Source organism: Anoplolepis gracilipes, chromosome 13 (genome assembly GCF_047496725.1).
Source record: "Anoplolepis gracilipes chromosome 13, ASM4749672v1, whole genome shotgun sequence".
NCBI lineage: Eukaryota > Metazoa > Arthropoda > Insecta > Hymenoptera > Formicidae > Anoplolepis > Anoplolepis gracilipes.
This window is the reverse complement of record NC_132982.1, coordinates 2,514,214-2,537,442: the sequence shown is the minus strand read 5'-3', so window position 1 is coordinate 2,537,442 and position 23,229 is coordinate 2,514,214. Positions and strand designations below refer to the sequence as shown.

The 23,229-nt window shown below is 33.8% G+C and overlaps 1 protein-coding gene across 1 annotated transcript; it reads right to left on the bottom strand.

The window, feature by feature from the left end:
* Positions 1-1,913: 1,913 nt before the first annotated feature.
* Positions 1,914-22,275, bottom strand: LOC140672280 (uncharacterized). Its single transcript, XM_072904282.1, has 3 exons — positions 21,600-22,275; positions 11,890-11,983; positions 1,914-6,053 (listed from the first exon to the last, which is right to left on the bottom strand). The coding sequence occupies exons 1-3, from the start codon at positions 21,639-21,641 to the stop codon at positions 5,302-5,304; spliced, it is 888 nt and encodes a 295-aa protein (XP_072760383.1). The 5' UTR covers positions 21,642-22,275; the 3' UTR covers positions 1,914-5,301.
* Positions 22,276-23,229: the final 954 nt, after the last annotated feature.

Genomic DNA, 23,229 nt, shown 5'->3' with positions numbered 1-23,229 from the left:
CTTTATCAAATTCAGTTGCCGCTAGCAAGATAGTACGGCCAAAAAGACGAAGAGAAGAAGGAAATGATTATTAATAGCCTGGAAAAAGATTATGTTATCTTTATCTCTGAATATGTAGTACAGGCAAGCGCGTTATAAAATTAAAAATAAATAAATTATAATTATTAAAATATTAAAATGATAATTATAATTATTTAGATATTATTACAATTATAATTATTAAAATATTGAAATATAATAAAATGTCTATCTTGTAAAAAATTTCCTAAAAATTCCTTGCTCTTTTAGATAAAAAAAATATTGTAAAGATTTTTTGGCGCAACTTTCCAAAATAAATTTTCAAAATTATTAAAGAAAAAATTTTTTAAAAATTCCCTGAATCTCAATAAAATTCCACGAAAACTCTTTGATTTTTCCGGGTACAAACAAAATTGAAAATGTCAGGTCTTCGTTTCTCTAGAAAATAGATATTCTGTATAATTGACAGAGTTTTTGACCTTTTATTCACACTCAACAATTACGTAGAGTCATAATTTAATCTAAAAAAAAAAAAAAATAAATAAATAAAACAATTTTAACATGAACGCAGTTTCATCAAACTTTGATACATCAATTTTTTTTTCGTGAAAAAATTCACTTCTCACATTTATCGCCTCTCAACATTATGTTTCAGGGTATCGACACATTGATCAATGTGATTTGCAAAATACAACGTCGACCCAGGTCCGGGCGTAATGTCCTCTCTCAACCCTTTTTTCATATTCTCACCCCCGCAGCTGACGAGCTGACGGGATACCACCTGACGGTTACCACCCGGGACAGCTGTTCTCTCCCCTTCGCGGGGCCCGCGTGCACCATCCTCCCTCCTCCGTTGTCCCTCGCGCTGGCCCATGTGCGTCCAAAAAACCGAGACGATTTCATGTGGTGAAAAAAAGGTCAAAAAACAGCAGGCTTCGTCCTGCCGAACAGCAGAATGTTCAGGATGATGAAGACGAAAGGGGAGTCGCAATCGTTGACGATGTACGATGATCGATTAATTTTATCATCAGTTTTTTCCGCAACCTTACATCTAATATTTACTTATTACAATTGAAAACAAGCGTTTATAAAATTGTCAACAAACAGGATGACGTTTTATATATCTAGTTAGATAATTAAATTATTCAACAACAGACATATTCTACGACAGAGGACGTTCATATATTTTGCTTTGGGGATCAACCCCCTTCAAAAGTACCAAGTCTCTCTCCCTTGACTCTGGCGATCGCGGGCGGCCATCAGAAGGAGGTCGGCGAACGGATCGATTTCGAGGCTCGCGAGACGGTAGGAAAGAAAGCACATAGATTCCCTCTTGGTAACAGCAGTCGGCTCTGCTTGCCCCCGGCTTATTTTTCGCTGGACGCGAACGTCGAAGACAACAAAAGTACCTCGACGGAGCAGATGCATGGCATGTGCTACGAACCGACACCAGATGCCCCATTGGCGTAGAGAGATCTCCCTCCGGACGACCCCGATAAAGGTGTAGGTACGGCTCGCGCGATTCCTTTCAAGTTAGTCGCGTGCCATATCCACGGGTACATATGGGGCCCTTTCTCCAGGCCCCAACGCCCTTTTGCGAGCCGTTGCTATGAGAATGTCGTACGGCCGTCCAATTTTTTAACACTTTACCACATAATCGTCTTTAAAGTTCTCTTGCTCTCTATTACATATACATAGTACCTATTAATGTTCTCAAATATGTATTATAAAACACGTGCCATATATGTCATGTGTGTCACATGTGTCAAATATGTCACATGTGTCATATATGATATTTGCGACAAAATAAGAGCAGAAATTAGCAGCTTCTTTCTATCCAATAGTAAGAAAAATATAGAGTCAAATATATATGTATATAGATTTATCACAGCTCGTTGATTGCGTTATTCAAAACTTTCCATTTTATTGTAAAAGTGTTACATTTATATTTCATCACGTGAACGCAAAATGTGCATATGTACGTCCGTATAACAGCATTTTGAAATGATTCAGAAGAGCTTTTAAATGTTTCATGATTTGTGCCCTTAATTATAATCAAGATCCGATAAAGAAAATAATTAAATTCGTTAAATTTACTTAAAGATACGAGCCTCCAGTACATCAAGTACGCTCGGAACGAACATGTTTCGGACATGTTTATAGGACTTGGGAAGACGAGACGACGGGCTTAATTAATTTAGCGGTCGTTTATTTACTGGTCAGTGTTATCTACAATGATTTATTGTAAAAGTAACAATAGTCGTGTATAAGTTAAAACGATATCATACATATTTACAGATTATCGCTCGATACGATCAATCGCGTGAGAGGAACGTCGACTATTTCTCGTAAAAGAAAAGAATAATCGTGACAAGAAAAAGGACTCTTAAAAAATTCTCCGCTTCATGGTCATACATATCTCGAGCCATTCCGTGCGATCGATTACGATATAAAGTCTCTACGACAAGTGACGCATGATCGAGGTCGATCGTTGATCCTGAGTCACTCGGAAAGATCAGTAATATTTATCTCGTTTCATTTGTCCTAGTTTTTGCTCTTTTCTCATTTCTTTTCTTAATGCCAGTGCAACATTAACAAATTGATCGATTCCGTGATCTGATCGTTCGATCCTTCATACAGCACGAAATATTGCTAAAATATTGCAGGAATATTTAAATATTGCGACATATTACAAATATTGCAGCAATATTGTGTAAATATTATAAATTTAATATTTTATTGGAGATATTGCGAAATATTATTGTTATATTATAATGCAATATTTCGTTAGTTCATTTGCTTACCACTATGTGACGCACTATGCGTTATCTATTTCGTATTCAAGTTTTTTTCATGAGAGTATCTAAAGCAAAAAACACAATTAATAACATTAAATATATTTTTCTATCAGTTTAATTTCCGATACTATCTTAACACAGACAGTTCAGATATTGAACTAATTGTATAAAAATCGCGAACAAATAAGTACCCATACAGCACAGATCATTGCAATTACATTGCAGCAACGTTGCAATATTGCAATAAAACATTACAAAAACATTACAGAGATATAAATCTATAAAATATCAGCACAGTCGTTGCAACATATATTTCGGAAAAATTTCAAAATCAAAATTTTATAATTATATTCTTTTAGGATAAAACGTATAGGTAATTTATAAAATATGAAAAAGTTGAACTTAAATGTTTGCAATAATACTTATCTAAAAAATATTATATTATAAATTTACATACATTAAATTATATATATACATATATATATATAATTTTATGTAAATTTATAATATATTTTTTAGATAAAAAAATTATTACGCACATTTAAGTTCAACTTTTTTGTATTTCATGTGTCCATATGCTTCTAATATTTTATCATGTGTGATTATGTATCAGAAACAAAAAGTCTTATATGCAACATTAGTCGAAAATTGCAGTAACAATGCATTATTGAAAATTCTTGACATTGCAATTTTGCTATAATATTTCGTTGCAACCTTCCTAAAGGCGGACATTTTAACGTTGCTGCAATCCCAATGCAGCAACGTTTGCAGTAAATTTGCAATATTGCAATATTGCGGTGAAAGATTGTTGCAATTTGTATACAATCTTTCTGTGCTGCATGGATATTATGCAGAAATATTTTGCAATTTCTTTTAAATATTGTATTCATTGCAGAAATATATTAGCATTATTACAAAAATATTGCACAATATAGTTTGGGAGCGGAGATATCTATATTGTGATAAGCTTTCAGGAATATTGCATGCAATATTCCAATCTTGCAAAACAACATTTCCGCAATATCCCATCAATATATCGTACTGTACGGCCAAATAACGATCAAAATATGGAAATTCGTGCAATTTCACATGAGCCTTCGCATTTAATTCGCACAGAAATTTCGTTCTATTTTATATATATTATTGGGTTAATTTAATTGATCGAAGAAGAAACATTATCAAGGATGGCTCAACGTGAAATTTCGCAAACCTCCACGCTCTAGTAATGATTCGCTGATCTACGACCGAATAAGTTCCTATCTAATTTCTGAGCTCTCGTCGTCTCTCGCTTAAAATTCGGATTATATATATGTACAACATGTTTTCAGGGTTAAAATGTTTTTCTCTCTTTTCTATTGTCGACATTGCAATCAATATTTTCGTATACGATCAGTCTAACAATTGTTTTGCGTATAATTACTGACTAATAAAAAATTTCGTTTCCCTGAATTATTAAAAAAAAATTACTTGCACAGATATAATTTATAATAAGATTGTAGAAAGTTTCTGTTATTTTTATAAATTTTTTTATCTAAAAATTAATTTGCATAATTGAAAATATTTTATTACAATATTCAGAAATCATTGACGCTTATCTCATATCTTTCGCATATCGAGTTTAAATATTTTCCTCTGTTTTTGTGTTATCCTGCCCCGTATCCCATCGTATTTCTCGATCTCTCGCTCTTTTTACTTAGAGTAGACTAACCTAGGAATTTGTTCTAAAGAATAGTCCTGGTTCTGATTCACCAGACGTTTTCCTACAGTTTACAATGATTCTAATTGCTAGAAATTTTTTCTCTTAATGGCGCCCGAAGCCATTTCCCGATGTTCCCGGAGAGTATCACGAGCAATTAACTGCTTGTTTGAAAAAGAAGGAGAGATATCTCTCTTAATTCTTGATTAAGACATTCATTTTCGAACTTGTTCTTAATGAAAAACAAACGCGCTCATATCGATCCAGCGTATGAACGCGTTCACTCAAAACTATAAAAATAAGATCAATGTCCGGTTACATTGACATTAAATTCAGAGCTTCCTTCAAGATGTATAATATATTTAATAATCAGTGCAATGTTTCGACAAGAGTAATGAATATATTGAGCGATATCCATTCGATTGTACCTCAGCAGAGTAAGAAAATAACAAAATTGAGAGGAAAATAAAGAAAGAGAGAGAGAGAGAGAGAGAGAGAGAGAGAAAGAGATAATAACAATATCGAATTATTTAATTATGATATTAAATAAAAATCGTGACTCGAAAAAAACCTACAATTCTTCTTCTTCTTCAAAGAAGAAAGTAAGAAAGCAAAGAGACTCGCACAAACGATCAACGCAGCACACCGTCTTTGTGTACTCGCGCTCTTTATTTAAATAACAAGATTAATTTCTCCCTCAGATTTCTCGCTCTCGAAAGTTCTCTCCAACGAGACGCGCTGCAAGAGAAATAACTTTAATCGCTCACCGCCTTAATCCTGAAACCTCCATCAATCCAGAACCAGATTCATGTCTTGCGACTTGGCCTCCGTATACCCGGTGTAATGAGCGAACGCCCTCTCCCTTTGCAGATCCAGGTGATTCTTCATGGCAACGACCGTGGGATGATGAGGCGGTAGCCCTTCGTCCTCGACGAGATATCGTAGGGTCTCGGTGGCACAAGCGTCCCAACCGGCCGCCCAGGAGCCGGGGTCCTGCTCCTGTTGGATACCAAAAGACCTCGTCGCCTGCGTAGCTCCCGGATCGTCCGTCCACCGATGACAGTCCAGGCTGGTAGAATCGACGAAGGCTCGACTGTGTGATCCCTGACGATCTTGACGGAGGTTTCCGAAGTTTCTGAACTTTGTAAGGTTTGCGTTTTGCTCGTCGAGATTGTCGAGAAAACGATCGCGATCGAAATCGATGTCGGACGTTTTCGGATGGTCCACGTTTTGATGATGGTCCTGAAGGCAACCGCGGCCGAGATAACTCGTGTTCTGCAGTATCATTTCCACGCTCCCGTGAGTCGGATCTGAATGAGCAGCCCTATTGTTGGAGACCGAGGACTGTTTCTGAGAATACTTGAGTTCCTGGGCCAACGAGGCGGCGAGCTGATGAAGTAGCTTGGTATTTTCCGTCTGTTCGTCATCATCTTCGAGCTCGTCGATGTCCACTTCGACGCCCTCGTCTTCTGATGACGACAGGAGATCCTCGTCGTCGTCTTCGTCCATTCCTAACAATGTCAGTAACCGCTCGGCAGCATCTACACAAATTGCAAACGACCTAGTTATCTCTTAATGCGAGAAAATTAAAATCAAGATGAAAACTTTTTCGATGACGAAAAGTCTGCAAAAATCAAATAGATAAGAGAATTGATGGAATAAATTTCAAGATACAATTTGCAGATCTCTAAAGTTATGCAAAGTTATTAAAAGATTAAACTGTAATATATTTATCAAGAAACAAAAAAATTAAAATCAAAAGATTACATTAAGAGTCCAATTTAATCTCTAATAATGAAAAATTGATAATTTTTAAGAATTTTTTTTTTAAGAATATTAGAATTTAATCGTTGTGGTGTTTTATAGATGTTTTTATTGGTGTTTAAAGTATTAGTATGTCAATATTTTAAATTTTAAATCATAAATAGTTAATTTTTTTACAAGCTTCTGCGCGCAGTCAACAATGCATAATTCGATAGTGTGTCTCTTGTGTAACTATCTGAAGTAAAAAAAATTGTTCTAGTTTTAATGTATAAGATATTTATGAAATATTGAACCGAATTTTATTAGAAAAAATTGAAAAATAACAAAATAATGTCACACATTTTAAAAGTAAATATTTTAATTTTGCTATAATTTATTAACTTCTTGAAGGTCAGAAAAATATTAATTATTTTAAATTCCATTTAGGTTTAACATCCCCAAAAAAGTGTTTTCCTTTATTTAAAAAAATTGAAATTATTCAGTCTAATAATTTTCAAGATATCCGTCACCAACTTTGAAAACATTATTTTGAGAAACAGTTTTAAAATTTTACAGGCTTATTTAAGATCCGTGGGCTTTTCAATTTTTAAAATCTTACTGCATCAATTTTGCAACTTTTTCAATAAAATTTGAAAGACATATTCTTCAGAATTTGCAATATTGCAAATTCACTGCGAAATGTTGCTGCACCATTGCTGTGGGATTGCAGCAACGTTGAAATGTCCGCCTTTAGAAAAATTACAACAAAATATTATAGCAATATGACAATGTTATGAATTTGCAATAATGCATTGTTACTCCAATCAATTGTCGAATAATGTTGCATATAAGAATATTTTTGTTTCTGATAGATAAATATCAGAAACATATGAACACATAAAATACAAAAAAGTTGAACTTAAATGTTTGTATTACAAACAAAAATTATTATTTTTTTTATCTAAAAAAATATATTATAAATTTACATAAAATATATATATATATATATATATATATATATATATATATATATAATTTAATGTATGTAAATTTATAATATAATATTTCTTAGATAAGTATTATTGCAAACATTTAAGTTCAACTTTTTCATATTTTATATATTACCTATACGTTTTACCCTAAAAGAATATAATTATAGAATTTTGATTTTGAAATTTTTCCGAAATATTTATGTTTGTTGCAAAAACTGTGCTGCTATTTTGTAGTTTTATATCCCTGCAATGTTTTTGTAATGTTTCATTGCAATTTGTAATATTGTAACATTGTTGCAATATAATTTCAATATTAAAAAAAATCGATTCTTTTGACTCTCTAAAGTAAACTTAAAGAATACCTTTTAGAGCAGATAGTGAAGGCAGTCTATAGTTAATGATAAGAAGATTCATCTCTGGCGCATGAAAGAGAGAGAGAGAGAGAGAGAGAAATGCTACGGGGATGGCGGAATCGAGATTCTCTTTCAAAGGAGACCAAGATGTCGCGGATTCATCGCGCTTGACGTTGACTCGACAATGACAATGACTGGAAGAAGCGCCGTATTATTATTATTGTAACAACCGGACCGCGCGAGATCGATTCGCGAGGTCGACGGCCCGGTTTTGCGGTCCTGTGGGAATCCTGCCCCATAAACGTCCCACGGAGAACTACCTGTCGTCCGAAATCCACACCCCGCGCAATATCCGCCGCCCTTGCGAATCGTCCAAATTTCGCACGAGTCTCTCTCTCTCTCTCTCCTTTTTCTCATCTCCCTCGTTTGGACGATGTGTACGTGTGTGTGTGTGTGTGTGTGTGTGTGTGTGTGTGTGTGTGTGTGTGTGTGTGTGTGTGTGTGTGTTATAATAATGCGATGCGCCGCATCGACATCGTATATATGTGTCTAACACGCCGTTCACACACCGTCTCGAGAATGGAAAGGTCGTCCGGCGAGGGTAAGTTGAAGATACCTGTTCCTGGGAACGGGAGCGATTTCGATCGGAAGGTGGCGATCGATTAAATTGTACCTTTGGGTTCCAATAAAAAAAAATATAATATATTAAAGAGGCAATTAAATTATAATTACAAAGATCGTTTATTCAAAGTAATTAAAAATAAGGAGAGGAAAAAATGCAAAACAATTATATTTTAGGGGGTAATCAAGCCTTAAAATATTTAACGCGATATGATTTAATAAATTTAAATATAAATACCATGTTGCTGAAAAAATTAAATATTCATGACTTGAACTAATAACGTACTATTTAAACATGTATAAAACGATTAAATTTTATAAAAATTATCAATTTTTCATACTATTAGTAGATGTAACCTTTTGATTATAATTTCTGTGTTTCCTATTAAAATTAAATTCAAAAATAATATTTATTAAATATAAATTGATTTAATAAATTTAAATATAAATAATAAATAAATATAAATGCTCTTTTATAGACAATTAAAATTTTGAGACAATTAAAAAGATTGTGCAAATATTTTATTTTAAAAATAATAATTCAGTTTTAATGCTCAACAACAAACTTAACATGTAAAAATCAAGTGTGTTACTTTTAACAATAGGACGATTAAAATCAGGAGAATGTACGTGCTTATATACGTCAGATTATTCCCATATTTTTTTCTCAACACTGCGAATGTGTTCTATCAACGTTTTTCAAACAGTCAAGCGTATACAGTTGCGTACAGTACTCGTTCTTTTTTCTCGATGAAAAGTCTGGACCAGTCGCGAGAGCGAGTTCGTTGATTCTTCTTTTTTTCAGTCATCTTTCTCCCTCTCTCCCTCTCTCCCTCTCTCTCTCTCTCCCTCCTCAAAAGACGCCAATGCGACTCTCTTTGCCGGACGTTCCCACAGGGATACCCGCATTTAAATGCCTCGTTCTCCTATAGTCTACGGGACATGTAGCGAGGTTAGACTGGATTAGGTTAGGTTAGGCGACGATTTAAAGGGACTGAAAGGCGCCTAACGAACGAACCGTTTGTTTCTAGTCAAAAAAATTACGTGTGGCCCATAGGAAATAGTAAACCACTATGTTATTGTGCCATGGATATCATGCACCAATTATTCCAACAACTTTGAATATTACGTGTTGTATAAGAAAAGAATAGGTATACATATTCTATTCAATGATTTACATAAAATATAAAACGTATATACAAAACAACAAGTTTGGTTTCTTTTTTCAAAAATTTTTTTATATACATATATATATCTTTTTAAACATTTTTATCATCGTTAAAGAGTACATAAAGATGTACTCTTATAAGCGACTTTCTCTATCAATCACGAATGTAAGTATATCTTATAAACTAAAAAAAATAACCCTTTTACTCTTTGATAACAAATTGAATGCAATAACGAGATTTTTACGATTAAAATGATACCAAACACAACATTTAATTTAGATAATTTTCAGTTAGATGCATACTAAAAATTTTGTTACGCAATTGAAAATTATTTCAATCATGTCGTGTTTTGCCACATAATTTGCTGCAAAAATCTCATTGATTAATACTTTCGGAAAAGTTAAAAACAAAAAAGTTTTAGTTTTTCTCTTACATTAACAAAAAATAAAATATATAGTAAATTTTAATATCATAATTATTTCATTAACTATTTTAATATAATAAATGTTATTATACTAACAATAAATATAAAGAAAAATATTATATTAAAGAAAAATAATAAAAAAAAACTTTTTTTTAATAAAACACATTTTTTAACGTTTTTTATTAGAAAACAAAAGTTTTACTTACAGCCATAAAAAATTATTATTCTCGGTCGTCAATAATGACGCAATATATCGGCGTTAAAACTATGTGGTGGATCGACTCTTATCGCGGCCGATCAATTGATGTCTCATCGTGACGATCGTAAATATATTTACGAGCGACATTACGATTTATATTGTTCAACGATATCGCTTGAAATTGCTCCGTCGAGAGAGAGGGCCATAATTCTCGTCGGTGAATAGAAATTCCTGTAGCTGCGCGTATACAGAAAGCCACGACATTAGCATAGAAAATTCATATATTTCAGAAGAAGATCGGCGCGAGAGACGCAAAGTTATTCCACCGAGCAGTAGCCGACTTATATTCCGTGATTAATGACATCGACCTAATAAATTTTAATGCTTCACTCGTGTTTCGCGAGTAAATACGGATACAAAGTTGCACGGTTGTATACGCTATCATACCGAAGCGATATCTACGTCATTTGTGTCTTATTAAAAGTTTTTAATCGAGGCGAGAGAGACTCAAAAGATTGCATTCCCGTCGCGCTTTCTGACGAATCATTTTATCGCTATGAAAATCTCCCAACTCGGCGAGTTAATTGGATTGGCTCTCATACAAATAGAAGCAAATTTCTCTCTACAAAAAAAAAAAAAAAAAAAAAGAAAGAGAGAAGTAAAATTTTAATAAAAATCACTATATATTATAAAAATATGCAACAAGATTTTATGTAAGAACAAATTTAATTAATAAACTTTTAGCTATTAAACAACTAATTGTGCAATTTTTCCACAGAATTACGACACTTTTCTAACAAGGAAAAATTAAAAAAAATTTATAATTATAAAAAATAAAAATTAATATGGCTGTTCTCACGCTCGAAAAGACCGCTGAGGGAAAATGACAGCATCCAATGTTGTCATAAGAAACACCGGTGAGATGGTTTTTTCTTTCTTTTTTTTTTCTTATAATGGGGCGTGAGCAAAGATTTTCTGGGACACAAGAAGAGCATGTATGCTCCCTTACGGTGTCGTAAAATATTTCTACTTTGTATTCGAGACCAGAGGAGCAAAATTTCCCGCATTCATGGGTGATTTCAATTCGTTCCGTATTACGATGGAATTTCGCAAAGAGGACAGTGACACATAACAGAGATATACATGTGCTTTATTACATAACTGAACAACAATGTAATTAGGAACGACAAGGGAAGAGCTGATGCAATGCGTAAACGTAATTATCTTGTTCGCATTTTATGCGTGCTTCGCCTATTAAAGCCTGTATTATTATTTCATTCCCCAGCACAAATCACACACAGTCGGAAAATAAGAAGAGAACGCAAATGTTTCTGAGATTTTTAATTCTTTAATTAAAATAAAAATAAAATAGTTTTATATATTTGAATTATGGTTAATGACTTTCTCGCTTGTTTTATATTTCTAATTTGAATTTATAATAATTTTTAATTCCCATTGTGTTTTTCTCTTCTAAGAATCCCATATATTGGAGATTAAAATTTGGATTTAATAATATAATATTATAATATAATTAATAAATACACACGCGCGCTGTCAATCATGATAGCTCATTAACTGACTTTTCTGTGCTTCAAGCCTTTAGATTATTATTTTGAAATTGCAAAAAAGTTTTTACCTTAATTTAATAATTTATTTTAAATAACAATAATAATTTTTAAATAATTTACTTAATAATTTATTTTAAATAACAATAATAATTTTTAAATAATTTAATTAATACTTTAAATAATTTATTTAAATTTAATAATATAATAATTAACAATTATATGCAATGATTGTTAAAAATATAATGTATTAAATTATTGATGTACGCATTTAAATGATTCGTATTTTTAAAAAATGATAAATGAATTACCTCGTATTGTAGGCGAATTATCCGTAATGTCGGTAGCCAGATCGACGAAATCCTCCAATCCTCCACCATCTCCTCCGCAATCCATCATCGTGTCCTGCGCAAAAGGATATAGACAAAAAGAGAAATCTATTTCATATAAAGCGTATTACAAAAGGCAAGTTCAAAAATTGATAAAACAAATGGATGAAAAATCTATACGTTTATCATCGCTTTGATTTGATTGCAATCGTATTGTCTGAAGCGAAATTGTCGGTGGAAAAAGAAATTATCTATAAATTATTTCCAGAGTCATTGATCACTGAAACGTGCCTCTCTATTCGCGATTCCTCTATCTACATCACAATTAAATTGCGAACGCACTTGGAATTTAATTAAATTGCTCAAACAAAATTATCTTGCAGGATAAAATGTATTATATTAATTGTAAAATAAATAATCGTGATAGAAAAATACAACGCGATGATAAGTATAATAATTAATCGTAAAACGCGGTCAGAATTTTGTTAACAAAATGCTTTCAAATTTCGACGTAATCGTCAATTTCGCGAGACTTGTGATGTGCTATTCAACGGTGTCGCAAATTATTGCAAACCGGTAACTACGGCGTTATTAATGCCGTCATTTATATAACTTTCGTGTAATATTGCACGCATTAACGATATAGTTTGCCTCTAAACCATCAATTTGCCGCGAAACTTAATAATTCGCCAGGAAACGCTATTAGTCCGTTCGATCGAGAAAGGCTTTCCCCGAAATAATTATTGTTCGCGATCGCATGTAAGAATTGCGACGATTTCTCTCATCATCGATAATCGAGCCCTTTGATCTCAAACAACTACACGTTAAATTTCAAAATACGTAAAAATAAAAAAAACCTTTTTTCTTTTTTCTTTGAAAAAATTTATTTAAATAAATTATTTGTTGTTTATAAAAATAGACATATATATATATATATATATATATATATATATATATATATACACACTATGCAAAAAAATTAAAGGGACACTTTCTTTCATACAAAAAAAGGTCAATTTTCAAGTAGGTTCAATTTCCTTAAAAATAAATAGAATAAGATCAATAAAAAAGTGTTTCAAAGCTTGAAGGTTCTAGTTTTAGAATCTTTAAATGAATTTCAATTTTTTCTATTTGTTACAAAATTACATTGTAAGAAAGCGACGTTCGGCGATGGAACAAATTTTTCAAAACTTTGTCCAAGAATGCTGAATTAAATATTAATACATATAACAAAAAAATATAATAAAAATATAAATATAATAAAAAAAAATCTTAGCACGATTTCATTGATTGGATGTTAAAGAGCAGAGTTTTAGCTTTAATTTCTAAAGCTCAAATGTTCTATAATTTTTTTATCGCCGAGATATTCATTTTTAAAACAAAATCGAGCTATTGACTTTGAACGCTTATAACTAGTGAAAAAATAATCGTACAATAATCATTAAAAAAGCAATTTAAAGAGAAAAGTTAGCACTTTAAAATGCTCCTATCGTTTTTTTAATCATTATTCATTTTAAATCGTAATTGTTACTTAAAATCAAATAAAAATTGCACTTTTATCTTGTTTTTTTTTTAAACCAATGAAAGTTAACGAAAAAACGCTAAATTTTCATGCAACAACATTTACAAGTAAAAAGCATTCCAGTTACTCGTACAAAAGGCCAAAGTGTTACATTTTTTCTGTACATTTAAAAAATTTAAATTAATAATTATTGCACGATCATTTTTTCATTATTTATAAGCATCCAAAGTCAATAGCTCGATTTTGCATTAATAATGAACATCTCGGCAAAAAAACAATTATAAAACATTTGTTAAAAAAAGAAATTAAAGTTGAAACTTTGCTCTTTAGCACTCAATTAATAAAATCGTGCTAGGATTTTTTGTTAATTCGATATTCTTGGACAAACTTTTGAAAAATTTGTCCCATTGCCGAGCGTCGTTTGTAATGTAATTTTGTAACAAATAGAAAGAATTGAAATTCATTTAAAGATTCTAAAACTAGAACCTTCAAGCTTTGAAACGCTTTTTTATCGATCTTATTCCGATTATTTTTAAGGAAGTTGCAACTATTTGAAAATTAGCCTTTTTTTATGTGGAAGAAAGTGGTCCTTCAATTTTTTTTCCTAGTGTATATAAATAACGTATTATTATCTATCGAAGATTTATTATATATTTATATATTTATTATCATTTTTTACTACTTATACCTCTATCTCTCATAAATATTCTCTCTCATAAATAAGCAGCAGTTATACAACACACAGTTATAATCTGTGTTGCATCAAGCTTTCAACTATTAACCAGGATTCTTCAACGCGCTCGTATAATTCTACACATGGTACATTCCCAGCAATAACCATAAACGGATTAGCAGTAAAAAAAATTGCCAACACTTTCACTCGGCACTTTTACGCGGCAGGTAAGCATAATAGAAATTCTCTTATAGCGACAATATATATGTGTCTCTTTTTAACGATTCGGCCAGCCAAGAAAGACAGGGGGGTTTACGATCGACCTTGACTCTTTATAAAATATCCAAAATTTATCTTCCCGAGTTGACGAGATACAAACAGACAATTGCGTACCCAGTAACCCAGTGGCCAAGACAATAAACGGAACAAATAATTGTATTGTATCGCAGAAATTTGGAAGGAAGCGTGTCGATTTGTATTACAGGAAGCACAAAAATCGATTCCTGTGCAAAGCTCAAGGTTACTCACAAGTGGTGTCTTTTTGGAAGGGAAGGAAGAAAATTGAAAAGGGTTTTTCTCTGAAGGCACACCAACTCTTGCCAACACGCCGGCCAATTTCCTCAGGGACGGGTGAAAGCGAGAACGCGTGCACTCGTGAAAGTTTGCGGAATGGAAATTAAAACGATTGCGTCGATCATTCGACAGAAATTAAAAAAAAAAAAAAAAAAACATACGAACGATCAAAATAATTTCTAAACCGAGTTTTATGAAATAGTAAAGTAGGATATATGCGATTGCGATTAAATATTCATCGCGTAATTAATATTCTCGACCTAAATACATACGGACGCGATGTTGCACGATGTTTCCGCGATAATAGGATGAAATTATAGCCCTGGCTCGCAACAATGTATTTAACACACACACACACACATACTGGTTCTTGTGTGTAAATTAATATGCATTACGGGAGATTCCATGCCCGAGTCATTCTGACGTCGATTACGATGCGAAAATAGCGTACTAAAAATATCGAAAAGCACTTCGACCGACTTCGTCGCGTGCTAATTATCGTCATTACGGAAAATAACTTTAATGATGAAAATTACGGCCATAACTCGATACGTTCGAATCGATACATTCGCGGCTTTTCGCCGCTAATTACATCGATATGGAAATACATTGAGAGAGAGAACGAGCTCGGATATTCGAGTCATCTCTGTCTTCGCTTCGAATCCAAGGAATAACATGCACGTCCGATCGCGATATAATCGATATATGCAAACGAGAGGTGAGAGACAAGATTTTGTATTGTGTGTATAAATTTTAAGGCTTTCGCCGGATCGTCGAGAGGATAATCGAACGAGGGGAAGGCTAAAATATGGCGAGCGCGAAAGCTCCGATAACGTCTTTTGTCGTTTGATAGTCATTCTTAAGTCTCTTCGATTAAATCGACACGCGCGATAAACGCATGCAAATTCGAATTCGTTGCGTCGAATTGCCTTATCGTATTTATTCCGCATAAAATCCAAATGCCAGAATACATTCTAATCGTGAAATCGAGGAGCATAAATAAATCTGGGAATCCATTTTTCTCTTTCTCTCTCTTTTTTTTTTTTTTTTTTTTTTTTTTTACAGTTTCCAAGTCTCACAGGGAGGTGAATGGAACCAAGCTGTGATGCAGATTATTGCCGGTAATGGAATCGTGTTTGGCCGATGTATGCAAATTTTGGACGGTTGGCAGAAAAATTTATTTACCCTTTTTTTTTTCTCGTGACAAGGAACACGAATGTGTGTGGTTTTTAATGCTTTTGAGCTTGCGCAATTGATACGCGGAAACGAAAATACGCGCAACAAACTACGGACGTCGCCCCTTCGTGACGGCCATTCGGATATTCGGGCCATCGATCGCGAGTAAAACGCGAGTGTTTAGTTAACGGGTCGCAGACACGCCCGGTTATCTCCGGCCAACTAGAGAGAATAATCCACTACAGTGATTCGTCGCGATTGTATTACGGAAAAAAAATATTTCATATGCACCGTTAGGTTGTAAAATTTGAGAAATATATGAATTCAAAAACGTTATCTTACATCTCTCTAGCACTCAGAATTTAAATTTTATATTAATTTATACATATATACAAATTAATTAATTATACAATTTTTCTACGTTCTTTTTTTTATTAAAATCTTTCGTAATATGTAGTTATTTAATTCTTAACTAATAAAAATAAATCATAAATAAGTTAATAAATAATAAATAAATAGGTAATAATAAATAGGTAATAATAATAATAAATAATAAATAAATAAAAATAAATAAATAAATAATAACATAATAAATAAATAAGTATTAATAAAAATGATTTAATATTGTATTTTTAATTATTATCGAAAAATATTGAAAACATATTGAAAATGAATCCATCTATTTTGAACCAATGAAAACCGCGATTCGGATGATCGATTCGTGCCGTAGCAGATGTCAATCAGCATTCGAACGAAATAATAAACATAAACGCGATTCAATTAGGCAAATTGATAGATGGAGATTTTACTAGTTTCAACGTCGCTGTTTCATGTAAAAGTAATTTTGTCCCTCGAAAATGCCAGCCAATCAAAATCACGAAACAACAATAATTCTTACACTTTGTCTCGAGCAGATTACCAATTCGCTTAATTAATTCGCAAACCGAGTCGCGATTCCATCACGTCACAAAAATCCGAAATTAATTTTTCGAAATGAATATCGATAATTGTGAAAATTAAGCGTTTGAAAGAAAAACGAAATTAATTAAATCTCACAAAGTCAGTTGAAAGTCGCGAAGACGGAAAATGATTGAGAATCACGGAATCTTGGAGATCGGACCGACTTTGAATAGAGTGACAGATGTTCTCGGGGACGGTCCGTTTTTGATTTTGTTCGGATATATTCGGAGGCCTTCTCGTCCTTAGACGACGAGAGTATTTCTCTTCAGTCTTTATCGAGACACGGGGGATATAAATAGAACGAGAAGGCAGAGTAACTACAGCACGTACGCTAGTAAAGGGACACGTTTGACCACTTCGGTGCACAGTCATCTCCACGTTGGTTGCCAGGCGAACGGATGTAAGAGGTGCCGAGGAGACGAATTCCGAATTCAAAGAGCGCCGCGCGACTTGAAATGGGTGGTCCTAAAAGAGTACACGGAATTTCGAAGAAAACTCGACAGAGTCGAGTATGTATCTCGAGATTTAAGCGGAGACTGAATGAATGAATGAATCGCTTATATTTTGTAAACGACACACGAGTCGCATTCGAGTTGAGTTTGTGAGTCCTCCAGTATATCTTGGTATTACATTTAAATACAAAATTATATTTTACGATATCAATTACACTATAGATAGTGTGTTTCTATTTGTGTCGAGAGAAAAATATCTTCGTAAAATTATTATTTTTATTTTTAATGCTTGATGGCAAAAGATTTCGAAAAATTTGATTATGCAGTTTTAAACTATAGGGTCAAACATCGATGGGTTTTTCCCCCCTTTTCTCTTCCCTTTCTTGAAGAGAAAATAGCAAAATGAAGGAAATATCAAAATGAAGAAAATGCCAAAATGAAGAAATGTCAAAATGAAGAAATGTCAAAATGAAGAAATGTCAAAATGAAGAAATGTCAAAATGAAGAAATGTCAAAATGAAGAAATGTCAAAATGAAGAGATATCAAAATGAGGAAAATGTCATATTTTTCGAAAACATGACCCCTCCTCCCTTCAATTTTTGAAAAATTTAATTATGCAATTTTAAAGTACATTAACCCTTTGAGTCACGAATTTTTCTAATTGTTAGTATTTTATAAAATTTGGTATATAAGGGTTTTTGGGGTCGCTCATTTTGAATCCGTTGTCAGATTTTCAAAATTCAAGATGGCGGATCCAATGGTAGACGAAATTTTACTTCCGCCACATTGGATCCCTATATTAAATTTTGGAAATAAAATTTTTTTTCCTTTAAATTCAGATTCTGCGATCTAAAAAAACCTTCAGAAAAAAAATTTAAAAAAGAATACGACTGTTATTTTTAATTTAGAACAGAAAATATTGTTTTTTAAATATTTTTTATCAAAAAAAGGAGGATTTAACAAAAACCACACGGTGGAAAATTCTAAAAAAATTCTGAAAAATACTTTAGAGTGTACTAAGATTATAAAAAAATTGCCGTATTTATTGTCATAATAGATTAGTAGAAAATGCATTTTTTCGTAAAAAAAAGTACTAATTTTGACTGTTTGTTTATATATGGTATTTTTGCAATTAACAATTAATGACTGTTCATATTTTTTTACACTTATTGATGTTCTAGAGACTCTGTAGAAACAAAAAATCCGGTATTTGTTGATAAAAAAGTAGTTGAAACAATAAAAAACTACGAAAAAAAAGGTGGGTCTCTGGGTAACCCGCTGTTACTCAAAGGGTTAAATATCATAAAACTTTTATTCAAAACTTTGTTTATATCTCTTATCGTTTCGACGTTTGATTGTTCAAAAGTATAAAAACCGATTTTTCTCAAAAGTGTTTCACCTCCTTTCACGGCCGAAAAAGCACGTATAAAATATACGTGTCTTCTATTTTGACTTAAACTACAACATATTCAAAGCGCATTAAAATCGGAGGAGGCACTTCCATACATTTCCTTGTAAGACACTCTGTGTATACAAATGAATAGCAAAATATATAATGCAAACTATTTTTTTATCTTTGTAAGAGCGCAAGATCTGATTTATTTTGTTATTCTCATTTTCAAGAAAACCGAAAGGAATTCTAAATTAAATTCGAACGTGTTTCAACTCGAGAGATAGCGCGAAAGAAGAAAGAAAAATCGTAAAGTGAAGAACTTGGAAGAGAGATGATCAAAGTTTCGGTGAATTATTGAGGCAAACTCGAGAGACTTATTCCGCTCGTTGCAATAAATACAAATATCGAAACTGCGAAAAAAGAAAGAGGAGGACGAGGAGCATCGAGCGACCAACCTCTACATTTTATGCAAGATTGCATTTCTCGAAAGATATTTCTTTCCCTGGAAAGTTCCGAGGAAGCGCATGAACATCGGGAATGCAGTTAACTGCAGAAAAGGGCGCAATGGGATTCAATTTGAAATTCTAATTCACCCCCAGCCGTCGTTCCGATAGAATTTTAAACGAGAAAACTCTCGTGCGGCGAGAGATGACTCGCAACGCGCGAAGATCGAAGTCGAGAGATAAATAACTAAGTAGACGTCGAGGAAACGAGAGAAAAGAGGACTTAGAATTCAAAAAGCAGATCTAAGATTCGTAAACAGGAAATTACAGTTATCACGCGATGATAAAAGGGCGTAAAGAGAGGAGAAGAGAAAGAGAGAGAGAGAGAGAGAGAGAGAGAGAGAGAGAGAGAGAGAGGGAGGGAAAAGAAAACATTGTAATAAAGATGACAATTTTGTCAGGCAACGATCGATGTAATTCCATAGTGTCGGGTGAAAAGAGGGTAATAACGGACGCTTAAATCGATATACGCGCCCCTTTTTACTGTTAATAACACTCGGCCGAGGTCGGAAAACACCGAGCGGATAAGAGAAAAAGGGTTGCCTCTATAATCCACCCCCGCGTCGCATAAATCGCGCACATCGCGTGGATAAAATCAGAATTATTATCGCCGAGGGTAGATACGCGAGCTCTTCGCTCTATAAAAGAGATTTAAGGGCACAGTTTGCTTTAGGGAATCAAAAAAATTGTCCTTCTTTTGTACATTTTTTTCAAAGTGCGAAAAATATCTCTTTCAAATTTTACTGAGAAGTTGCGAAATTGACAGAGCTAACTTTAAACGCGTTTTTCTCAAGATACTATTTTCAATGTTGGTGTTGACGGATATCTTGAAACCTAATGGACCGGAGAACTTCTTTTTGACCTGAACCTTAATAGAATCTAAAAAATTAATAATTAACGATTAATTTTTTACTTGTTTTAATAATTAATGATTTTCTCGTATTCAAAAAATAAATAAATTTCAGCAAAATTGAAATAGTTAATTTTAAAATAACCTTGCCCTATTATTTTTCATTTTTTTTTATTAAAGTTAAATTCAATATCTCATAAATATTCTACGGAATAAAACTAGATCGAATTTATTCATTTTAGATAATTACACGAGCAGCATATCAATTATACATTTTTGAATTAAATGAAAAAAAAAGACTAAATATCCAAGATTCAAAAATATTGACATACTATTTAACCATCAATTTTTAATTTTTATTCTTTAAAAAGCATTCCGAAAAATTATCAATTTTTTATATTGTTAAAGTAGGCCCTTATAAATCATCGTAGAAGGAGAATGAGAGAAAAGTTTGCAGATTTGTCTTCCTGTAAGTATACAAAACTTTTTTTATGTAATAATATCGCTTTTTAATATATGAAAAGTCAATAGAAATGACAAGCGGTTATTATCCGAATCCATTGATTTTCGCGAAACAAAAAAAAAAAGAAAAGAAGAATTTGTTTCGCGCAATCGCACCGAAAACGAACGAGTGTGCAAGGTAGGAAAGGAATAAAAAAAGGCCAATTTGCAATCGATTTCGGGCAGGTGCAAAGAGGGTTTTGGCAGGGATGCGATCGTAAATATAGGTGATTATCGGTCAAATTTTTCCGAGAATATCCAACAGAGAGAATTATTATAGAAGAGATATATACGAATCTCAAACTCTCTCTTTCCACGAAAAATTGATGATTAAGATGTCAGTAACACAAATAACATACAAGTGCTATTTATGTGCTTATCGAGTGAGTAATCAGTGAAAACAATCTGTATCAACATCGCAGTAATTCAGAGCGATTAAGTTGGTACGGAGCGAAAATGTTACGAGATTTTTCTATTTGTCCATCAGGTCCTCCTTATCATCCTTATCATTTGCGGCGTTGTTTTATTGTTACATTATCATTATTGCATATTTATTGTTTTTCTTTATTAATGATAAGAGTAACTATGCAGAATATTTACACAAATTAAGTAACGAATATACTCACAATTTTAATATCTTAAAAGCTATTTATATTGCGTATCTCAAACTCACAAAATATTCCCTTACATCTCCTTTAATCGTTTTTTAAAAATAACTTTTGCTTGCAAAAATAAGGAGAATTATTATTTCTGTGGCATCTCTCTTCAATCTATATCAAATCTTAATTTAAAATTCTATTAAAGTCCACATGTAAAATTTATTTCCAATTATTTGTCCAAGAGCTATAATTATTTCAACGTATATTTCTCGAGAAGAAGAGACGATTTGACTAAAGAATGTGTATAATAAATAAAAGAGACATTCGCTACTCCATGAGCATCGCTGACAACACTTTTTCATGATTTAAAAATGCGTTGCGGCAACACCTCACGTTCTGGCAGTTTAAAGCTCGAGTTCGTTTTCCAACTCAAGCTGAAAGATCGCGCGAATCGAGAATGTGGGCCGATTGATATCGATGATTACGTACCTCCGACAGGGCGTCCTCCATCATATCGCTTGTGTCCCTCATGACTCCCGATGGAAACTAGCACCGACAACAATCACTCAACGCCCACGTTCTTCCTATCTCTCTTCTTCGCGAGAGACTCTTCCGTCTCTTTCCTTCTCTCTCTCTCTCTCTCTCTCTTTATCTTCCTCTCGCACTCTTCTTCTCTCTTCTTCACTCTTCTTCTCTCTTTACTCGCTTCGTTGTCAGCTATGCGACAACGAGAAGGCACGATGACAAGTGCTCGCGGGCCGCTCGCTCCAGCACCGAAGAGGAATTCCGTGACGTCACGAGCAATACATCTCTGCCATCGCCAGCGGGCGGGCGATTTCGCGAATGTCGAGACTTCTACTGCTGCTACTACGGCTGCTTTTGACGGATCGATCGTATCGCCTCTCCTGGGGACTGCTCGCGCCTCCTCTTTACCTCGTCGCAGAATTCTCGGCGAAATTATATACGGATGGACGCGAGATATATAATATTTCGCGCGATCCCACCGCGATATCGTGCGCGATATATTCGCGCGACGCTTCTTCCTTCGAGAGGTGTTTCGGCACCTCCTGGAGCGTTCACCACGCGCTACCGGCTCCGCGATCCATCGTAGTGCGCGACTTCGGAGACACTAAACGGACGCGCGCGCGCGCTGGCAGGTAACGCCGAGTGCTGGCAGGTCGAGACCCTCCTGCCAGAAGGCAGATCTGCCACCATGACAGCCGTCGTCGGCGCGCGCTCGTCTTTCTCCGTCTCTGTCCCTCTCTCACTCTCTCTCTTTCTCTCTCTCTCTCTCTCTCTCTCTCTCTCTCTCTCTCTCTCTTTCTCTTCCTTGTCTTTCTTACTCTCGGCCGATGCGCAGGGTCGAACATCGATGGGTTTTTTCTCCTCTCTTTTTTGAAGAGAAAATGTCAAAATGAAGAAATATCAAACTGAAGATATGTCAAAATGAAAAAAAAAACAAAATAAAGAAAATGTCAAAATGTCAAAATGAAGAAACCTCAAAATGTCAAAATGAAGAAATGTCAAAATGTCAAAATTTCATTCTATATATAATAATCGATTTATTTCGCAAAATGTCAAAATGAAGATATGTAAAAATGAAAAAGAAATATCAAAATAAAGAAAATGTCAAAATGAAGAAACTTCAAAATGTCAAAATGTCAAAATTTCAATCTACATATAATAATCGATTTATTTCGCGACTGTATACAAATAAATTACACGAGTACGATGAAACGAGTCGAAAAACCTTGGCGAAGTTAATTTCGTCGACTAGAGGAGATTGGTGCTCTGTCACTACGTGACGGCACTGGTGATATCTCAGCGTTCTCCGTTCAACTTCCATTCACGCACTCCGTTCATCTCCGTTCATGCTTTGTCCCTCCTTCTCCTTCTGTTCCCTCCACCAAAACTGAGTCTCGCTGATCGCGCGACTTGACAGCGCAGCTGCCTCCGCCTCCTGGACTTGCTCGCCAGACGTCGCGCCGTCGCGGCCTCCTCATTGTCGTCGCGACGCTATCGCGCTTGTAAGACATCCGGCAAATCGCACATCGTGTACATACATGCATTACGTTCTTGTTATGGCAAAAAAATTACGATACATACAACGTATTATATG

Bases quoted from the DNA above. Each gene is read 5' to 3' on its own strand.
- LOC140672280 (XM_072904282.1), bottom strand. From the start codon at position 21,641: ATGAGGGACACAAGCGATATGATGGAGGACGCCCTGTCGGAG. The intron at 11,984-21,599 runs GTACGTAATCAT...CCTTTTGCGCAG, and splicing joins TGGAGGACGCCCTGTCGGAG to GACACGATGATGGATTGCGG. The intron at 6,054-11,889 runs GTAATTCATTTA...CAATTTGTGTAG, and splicing joins TAATTCGCCTACAATACGAG to ATGCTGCCGAGCGGTTACTG.